Here is a 9,397-nt window from a genome sequence, read left to right on the forward strand (position 1 = left end):
TAAGGCCACACAACACAGGCAATTGAGGTCACGCAGTATGGGGCAGAGGTCGCACAACATGGGCTATGGCCATGTAGCACGAGCAACTGAGGCTGCACAACATGGGTTGTGGTTGCGCAACACAGGCAACTAAGGCCACACAACATGAGCAACTGAGACTACACAACACAGGCAACTGAGGTTGTGTAGCATGGGCAACTAAGGTCATGCAACATGGGCAACTAAGGCCATGTAGCATAGACAACCCAATACTACCAAGAACAAAACATTACAATGGTATCAGAGTATAAACCATTTGGGAGCATCTCTGAAACTTTCAGGAACATTATTGAAATCATCTAGGAATATTATATATATATATATATATATATATATATATATATATATATATATATATATATATATATATATATATATATATATATATATATATATATATATATATATATATATATATATATATATATATATATATATATCTTACTGGACATACATTTCCTCCTTGTATATACACATTCCCCTTTATTTTATTTATGATATACATATACATTCCCCCTTTTTTGACACAAATGCCAAAAATGCATAACTACAAGGTAATGCCAAAATGTAAAAGGAAATCACTATGTACCTTCAAAAGTATGGACATTGTCTTGTCCCAATTCTCTTACAAAACTTTTGAACTATTAAAAAGTTATCTGCACCTTTGTTGATAATTCCATCATGTGATCAACTATAGAAAAATTGTTGCCATGGATCAATGTTTTTGCATGTGCAGTATGTTTTTGCATTGCATCCATGTTAGGAAGTATCATGCCCTATATTTCTACTAGTGTGGCCCTTATCTTGGCTTCTTCCCTCAATAATATTCCTATAGCTATGTCAGATATCTGATTTTCACAAAATGTCCAGAATTACTGCTAGGATCAAGTGACAACTAATGTGCACTTGCCTTCATATGAACATCTATCTTAGATAATTTATCCTTTATTTCCTTAGTAAAATTTTATGTATCACTTAACTTCACAAATAAAGTAACAACATTATTTACAAAATCTTCAAAAGTAACAAGAATGGTAGATAATTCAACTTGATCAATGGCTATTTTATGAGCCACCTTCTCCAAAACTTTATTTTCAAATTTCCTTTCTACCCTCTATAGAAGTTTGTCTTGTCCATTCACTTCCTCTTTATACTTGTAACGAGTTGATCTAGATTTGGTTGTTTTTCATCAACCTCTATATTCAATGCATCAATAAATATGCCCTTGATGTCTTCAAGAACTTGATTTTTCTTCTCCTATCTTCTCTGAGCTTTTGTTATCTAGCCCTTTTCTTCCATAGCTCACCGAGGGTATCCATTTGATCAAGGGTTAGATTGGAAAGATCCCAATTTGGTATTACAATATCTTCCTCTAGATCAATTTCCTCATTAGAGATTTCTACCTCTTATCTCTTTTCCTTTGCTTAATTCCTCTGTGCTCAGTTGAGGCTCGATTTGATCTCCTATTGTAACAACTAGAATTTTCTACTTGGTAGATGAAGTTGTCAAAATAGCACTCGAAAGGATGGTTCCAACTATTAATTGGATGCTTGATGGAATAGTGTTTACCACAATTGACTCAATAGTGGGATTCTTTGAGCTAGATTACACTAAGGCTTTAATAAAGAGGCTGTGGTATTCTAGGTCTTCCTCACTGCAAATGCTCCTTTCTTTGCCCTAACCATACAATGGTTAGTCCTAATTGGACCTTGCCCCCCTAATTAGGATCCCCAAGATCCTCACTATCAACTTCTCTTCCAAGGTATAGTTGATCTTTAGGATATTCCAAGGACACAAGGTTTAACTAGTCCAACTAGTTCCTCAAATACTTACCTTCTTCACTAGTTTTCCCTCCTAGGATCCCAAAACTCTGCTTAGGATCTTCCCACACATTTTCTTACACTATTTTTAGCTGTCTTGGTCCATCAAAGGTTATTTTGAACACTTCTTACCAATCCAATTGGTCTCAAAATTCACTAGGAGGCCTAATTACCTCATTCCTATTAGGTCTAGTTTCATTGTTTTGGGTTATAAATCTCAAATCCTCTTAATGACCCCATGCAAGACCTCAAAATTCTTTAAGGTACAAGTGAATACTATCAAAATCCAAAATGTTGACTTCTAGTTGCACCCATAACCTTGTTTTCCACTAGGCCCTAATTTTAAGCCTATTAATTAGGCCTCTGGACCTGTAAGGCCACACTAGTACCCTACATAGATCTTGATGAAATAAATATGATCAAGAGTTAATTAGGTTATGATTGACATTTTTGTTCTAATAATGATTTATGAGATCCTATTAGAAGACTAAAGAAGATATTGGTTAATATAAGTATAATACTTGTTCAATAACATTAGGTCGATAAGATAAGACTACATGGAAACGAGACTATATATGTTCAAGCTGAGAACCTTGTCATGAGATTTAAGGTATGATTTGCAAGGCAATTAGGAAAGATAAATTAACATCCACTCTAGTGAGAAAAAATAATGAAGGTAGGTTATAATGACAACAAGACATATGGTTACTTTTGAAAATTGGTTTTAAATTATTATGACATAATTATGGAAACATTCTAACAGTCAAAGGAATTAACCCTAGAAACTCACATGCAAAACCCTCATAATGTGATAAAGGGATATTGCAAGGAATGTCGCTATGTTTAACTTGATTGGAAGGATACTAGTTAACAAGTATGCATATTAGTGATTTTCACTTAGGACATTTATGCTAAGATCCATTTTATATGTTTTCATGATTTAGTAAAAAGGACCTTAGAGTTTCATTGTTATGTTGGAAAGAGTTGATATAATATTTAGAATGATAATTGGTTATGTTAAGAAAGATAACTGTTGATACACATATTTGATATTTCAATGTTTTGAATATTTTATGGAAATGATTAGATAAAAGTTAATTGTATATCTTAATGTGAATTACATGATATTGGATTATTTTGCACTTATCTGTATGTATTACTATATTATTTCATTTGGGCTACTAATGTTTAAGTTGAGTGTGTAGGAAAATTGAACCATGGAAATTATTCGAGGAAACAAGGTTCAAACCTATGTGAACACGATAAAAACCAAGGTGAATCTTTGGAAGATTCAAAACCTCATTGTAATGTGTTTATTTCGTGATGTGATTGTGCATGGGTGTTATAAGTCTGAAGATCATGATTAATTAGTGGCATGTCATCATGATGTGTAAAGTATTTAATGTGTGTGTATCATTTGAAACTTGTTTTGTTTATGTGAAAATGACATGTCATGTAGGATTTTGGGCATGAAGTCACTTAAACTAAATTTAATCCCCATTGTGAAATTAAGTTAACCCACCTTGGAGAGTGTTAGGGTGAGTCACCTTAATGATGGAATTCAAGTTAAAATTTGATAGGAACTTTAGAGAGCCTAAAAGTGATTTCCAAGTGTTATTTTGGTGAAAATAAGTCACCCACATGGTATTAGTATAGTTTGGGGGTCTAAATATAACCATAAGTTGGCCTAGGAGACTTAGGAGACCCTCTAAACTAGTCATTTTCAAACCAATTCGAAAATCAAAGTGTCACATGATTTCTTTCCTTATTCCACCACTTGGTTAAGTTCCTATTGGTAGAAAGGTACAAGGGTGTAAGAGGGGCAGGTGGGGATGGAAGTGGAGGTCTTTTTAGTGAGCTTGTGCCAAACTTAGGGGTTGTTCACCCACTCTCTAATTGTAGAGACAGATAGGGTTTGGAAGAGGGGGCTTAGAAGCCAAGGAAGGAAAGATCTTCATCACCATTTCATAACCAAAATTTGGAAGGAGGTTAGTTCTTCATGCCACGACTTCTTTCATTTCATGGAAGTTGATGATGGAAATTGTAAGAGTGTTTCTTGTAGGATCTAAGTGTTTGTATATGGTGCATGTTGTAAATGTTTGTGTATGTGAGTGAGCATGTTGAATCTATTTGCATTTGGTTTTGTTTTCTTGAATTTTGGTTGTGGATTGAATGTTGTGATGGGTGTGAAGGCTTCACTCACCCTTGGGAGGGAAGAGAAGTCTTGGGGTGAAGGGGTTAGTTAAGCTCAACATTGAAGTTGAGAAATCCTCCTCTTGGAGAGGGGGTAGTTTTCATGGAGTATGGGCTCCATTGAAGCCATATGCCTTTATATTTTTCTATGGGAGGTATAAGGGAGGATATGTGAAGAGGAGTAAGTGTTGATAGCCTTGTTGAGGCATGTTTTATTGTTAGCCCTGTTGTGGCATGTTTCTTGGAAGTATTATTGAAATATTACAATTGCAAGTTTTGTTGTTTCACAAGGATATGGCATTCTCCTCCTTGAAGAACCCACCTTCACCCAATGTTTATGATTCCATCCGTGAATCATTGTGCAAGCTTTGGTTGGGGATTGTAAATGTGTTGTTAAACTATGGTATTCATGTTGGTCCTTGTTATTGTGATGTTGTTGGAATGTATCCCAACTGGACCTTGTTTCCCCTAGCATGAGGGTGGCCTCCTTGAGGCCTAGGTTGGGAGGTGAGCCTCCATGGTTCTACATTTGTCTTTTATTTGTAGGTTTCTTGCTTGAGGCCTTAGACATTTGGAAATTGCGATGTCTTACTCTTGCATAGAAGAAGAGAATACCATTGTTTTTGTATTACAATGGAGGACAATTCTATCATGTTATGTGGATCCATTGTATTGTAGGAGTGTTATTAGTGGTCTCATGCATATGACAATTGGAGAGGAATTGTAAAACACCTTACTTGTAAGGTCCTTCCATTATGTATCTTGACATGATGTTTTCACCACCCTATTGCTTGCTGGATATTGGGATTGAATGTAAGTCTTGAGATAAGCATGAAGGAAGAATTTCATTGTCTGAAGTTGTCATTTCATTACCATGCTTAGAATGTATTGAAAAAAAAGGAAACCTTAAATCATGATATACATTGGAAGCATGAATAGAATATTATCATCTTGTCATCCTTATTTCCTCAAGTTTCATTAGAATAAATTAGACGCATTGTGCTTACTTTTGAATCATAACAAGTGAAGAAATTGTATCCTATTGATAATGAATCTGTAGACATGGTGAATACTTCACAATAAAATTGGAAATTATGAGAGTTCATGAAGTTACAAGTAGAGTATTATATTGTGTTTGATGAGTATCTTGTAGTTTACAATGATAGTTTAAGGCAATTGTCATACTTCAAAATATAGATTTCACTACATAGAATGAGCTTGCATTTCATAATACTAAGCCTAGATTAAGTGGGTCGAAAATTTATGAGATACCATAGAGAAGATTGTAAGAAATAAGATAATAAGCTACACAAAAATATAACCCAAGAGCCTCTAGATGAATATTAGATTCTAGAAAATGTATAGGCAAAACCAAAAAAAACTCATTCTATTACAGTCAAATAAAATAATAGACTTTGAATAAAATATTAGTATCTTAGATTGGCAAGTTGGAAATAAATCAATTTCAAAATCTTCCTTAATAAATAAATGTCAGACTTAGTCCTTGTTCATGATATACCCTATGCAAAGGATATGTACATATAACAAGTGGCGCAAGCGCCAAAGTTCCTGCCTTCATGTTATATGGTTGACTAAAGCAGTATTGTATGAAGACAAAATTGAAGAGGGTCTATTCTTTGCTAGAAATTCAATATAAGTAACATGCATGAGAAATACAAGTTGTAATAAACATAATGCATTAAATTAAGCAGAATGCAATATTTAGATTGAGCCCGGTTATGAATACCATTTATGAATAAACTTTCATATGTATAAGAATATGTATGCTGAACTTATTCATGATTTACATAAACATTCGTTTTACAGCCGATATTCTTGATAAGAAGTACAATTCAATAACATTTGTTTTACAACAAATAGCAAAGATGTTGATGCCTGTGCTGGCTGGAAAAAGTGTTGCTATTTGTGAACAACAGGGGTGTTGCTGTTATGTTGCCAAGGTGCTGGTGGCTGGAAAAAGTGTTGTTGTTTATGAATAGCAGTGGTGTTGCTGTTATGTTGCCAAGATGTTGTTGATCAGTACATATTTTTATATAAGAACATATGTAACTGAAGTTTGAATTGCTATGAATTAAATTACTATAATTTGGATTGAAGAGTAAGCTTAATGCTGTAACATATGCTAGTTATTATAATATGGTAATTTTAGTTCGTGGTTTCTTTTCAATTGCCAGTTTTAGATAAATGAAACATTTTGATTTATTCTTATGAATATGCTAATGTGTTCATTGAAATTTGTTACAAATGAAAGGGAAGAAAGTACCTCAAATAGTGAGCTTGGTGTAAGACGCATTCCATTAACAAATGGGACAAGTGCATTGCTATCAAATGTAGCATATAGCCCTGCAAATTATTGAAAAATTTAAATACTAACATAAGTGTTGTATGATACATGATATGTAAGTTCTAATTTTTTCATTGCAATGAAAAATAAATTGGTAAATTGTTAACCACAGCCATAAGAGGTTTTAGTATTCAATATTTCTTCTTTAAGCATACGCTTTATGCTTTTGATCTAATATTAATTACTGGTAAAGCATAGCTTTGAAAATATTAATAATGTAGAGCCAAAATATATGACTGCAATACTGTAACAAAAACACTAATAATGCAGTATCCATATTAGAAAATAAGTAAAAAAGTCAAAAATTATAGTCACCTTGTAGGATCCTCCAAATTCAAGATCCTCCAACAAATGGGGTATTTTTTGCTTCTCTATGACCTGTTGAAAACATCTAGACATTAATATCTAATATCTAAAAAAATATAACTGTTTTTGATGTTTCAAAGAAATGTGGTAAACAAAGATTTTAAAAGAAAATAGCATTGAAGTATATGTTTCAAATTGTACTCACATTTGCAGTTGGTAACTTGGAAAGCTCCACCAATGGCACTAAGGTATGATGTCCTTGATTGATCCTGTAGAGGACTAAAAAAATGGACTGTGGAAGGGAAGAAATGTGGAAGACACATTGGGTTTGTTTAATATGATGATATAGATTCAGAGAATACTCATGAGGACTATTGTTGTTAAAAACTTATAGAATGGAAGAAGTTGATTTATTAGTAATGAATATGACTACACTAGGTTAAGCGGACACTAAAAGCATACCAAATTACAATAACAGAGGAATGCTTGAATTCCATAGATGCTTAATTGTTAAAATTAATCTACGAATCAGTCATATTTGAATCACAATGATGAGCAAATCTCTAGTATGGAATCAACAACATTTGATGGAAAACAAATATCAAAAATCAGAATACATGTTTTGAGCAGTTAGAACACAACATTGAGCTTGATTAAATAACTTTTTTGTTATTAAATTTCAATCTAGCAATTATTGCTTCAACTATCAATGACATCTCAAAAAAATCAATATAGCTTCTATGAAAATGGGGCGAAATAACCTATTAATTACATGACAGTGAAAGATTAAGCTAAAATAATTAACATTGTTGTGGCTAAAATCATTATAAAAGTTATAAAAAACATGAAATTAATATCTACATTATGTATGAGATAATTTTTACATATAAGGAGTATGTATGGGAAACATCTAATATCTGCTGAAATGCTCTTGCTTGAATGTTACTAGTGACTTTTCAGAATAGCATAGATAGCATATATGTTTTATAGTAGATTTGATTGACAACTATGATCGATATTTGAAACCAAAATTTTGTAATAGTTACAGTATAACAAAAGCATTCGATGCAATTGGAGCCCTGCACAGTCATGTGATTGTATCAGTCAAGTTAGTACTAGACAGGAAAAATGATTTAATATGAAATCAAAAGAAATGAAAAGCATTGTAAACTAGTATACCTTAATGGAGATGCTGTGTGGCCCAATGTTCAAGTGCAAAAACCAAAATTTTGTAGTAGTTGCAGTATAACAAAAGCATTCTGATGTAGTTGGAGCCCTATGTAGTCATGTGATTGTATGAGTTAAGTTAGTACTACATAGAAAGAATGATTTAATATGAAATCGGAAGAAACGAAAAGCATTCTGAATGTGTATACCTTAATGGAGACATTGTGTGGCCTAATCTTGAAGTGCAAAAACATGAGTTATCTGACTGCTTTGATTGAGACTAAATTTTCCTTTCAGCTGGAAGTCTCGGAACATAAATATAGTTGTTGGTTTGTCAACAACATATGCTTCATATGTCATGTTTTGTAAGTGAGGCCAAATTTGTTGAGCAATATTTTTTTCTGCAAAGCAGTGAATTGTTTGATTGTTGTTGTTGGTGATGATTGCTTTAACATGAAGGGAATATATGTAGTTAACTTCCTCTTTACATTTGGCACAATATGCTTTGTTGTCATTCAGTGCGGTGTAGCTATCAAATCTGTAGTCGCAGTTGGGACAAAATGCGTGGAATGGATTTGAAAATGCATTTGCAGGTGTCAAGAGCCCCACAACCTGTAGAAAGAATATTAGCAAAATGTTGAATCTTATTGTAAGAAGTGATTAGTACAAGGTATTTGAAATGGCTACCTCAAATGTGTTGTGTAAAAGTGTATGGAGCCTTTCCAATGTTCTTTTTTCATTGAGACTGCAAATATATGTTGATGGAGTTGTACGAAGAGCATGCTTCTGGTCCTGTTTTTTTGCAATGTTTCTAAAAAGGAAGATTGGAATTTCACCTTTTTGTAATTGTTGTTCCATTTGATAGAAGAGTCCAGAGAAACTTGGATGGATGTAAAGCTGTGTTGGAAAAGTAGTAATCATTATTTTGGAAAATAAATCAAAACTATAAAAATAAATATAAAAGAAAATGGAAACAGATTGAAGAAGCTTACCGGTGCTTTATCCATATCTGTATGACCATCTTTGATATCAAGAATGTGTTGTGTTCCTTTTGTGTTTGCTGCTACAACAAGGGCACCCACTGTTCCATAAGCATATTCTTTTGCACTAGATATAAGTTGTTTTATGGTTGTGCCTGGGATGAAGTTATATTCATTTTCAAATGGTGGAATAGTTTCAATTTGACTAGAATCATTTAAAAGTAAGATGTAATCAGAATCTCCGCGGTCAAAATCTGTTTTTGGTACAAGTTCAAATTCTTTTATTGCTATTGCAATGCCTGGTATTATCTTATCCTCAAACTTGCGTAGTAGATGGCTACCAACAGTTAATGTTATTGTCATTTCGCCCTTACAATCTGTCAAATCAGCTCGTAAGACTTCACGCATTCCTATGCCTTTGTCAAGAACAACCTTGTAGGTGACAAGTACAGTGCCATGAAAAGTGGTGCCAATTTTTCTTGCATTTAGATCTTCAATTGTTACTAGTCTTTCGGGAGTTAATTTTG

The 9,397-nt window shown here is 33.3% G+C and overlaps 1 protein-coding gene and 1 long non-coding RNA gene across 2 annotated transcripts; both read right to left on the minus strand.

Moving 5' to 3' along the window:
* Positions 1 to 6,356: 6,356 nt before the first annotated feature.
* On the minus strand, positions 6,357 to 8,469 carry LOC149568176 (uncharacterized). Its single transcript, XR_016361660.1, has 4 exons — positions 8,100 to 8,469; positions 6,929 to 7,999; positions 6,733 to 6,795; positions 6,357 to 6,416 (listed from the first exon to the last, which is right to left on the minus strand). It is a non-coding gene; the product is annotated as an uncharacterized LOC149568176 (long non-coding RNA).
* An 81-nt stretch (positions 8,470 to 8,550) lies between these two features.
* LOC149568177 (uncharacterized) lies at positions 8,551 to 9,388 on the minus strand. The gene is made up of 2 exons (XM_089816694.1): positions 8,883 to 9,388; positions 8,551 to 8,787 (listed from the first exon to the last, which is right to left on the minus strand). Exons 1-2 carry the CDS (start codon positions 9,276 to 9,278, stop codon positions 8,551 to 8,553), a joined length of 633 nt encoding a protein of 210 aa, XP_089672820.1. The 5' UTR covers positions 9,279 to 9,388.
* Positions 9,389 to 9,397: the final 9 nt, after the last annotated feature.

The sequence above is a fragment of the Cupressus sempervirens genome, chromosome 3 (genome assembly GCF_028749045.1).
Source record: "Cupressus sempervirens isolate cs-2001-9-10 chromosome 3, ASM2874904v1, whole genome shotgun sequence".
In the NCBI taxonomy this organism is placed as follows: Eukaryota; Viridiplantae; Streptophyta; class Pinopsida; order Cupressales; family Cupressaceae; genus Cupressus; species Cupressus sempervirens.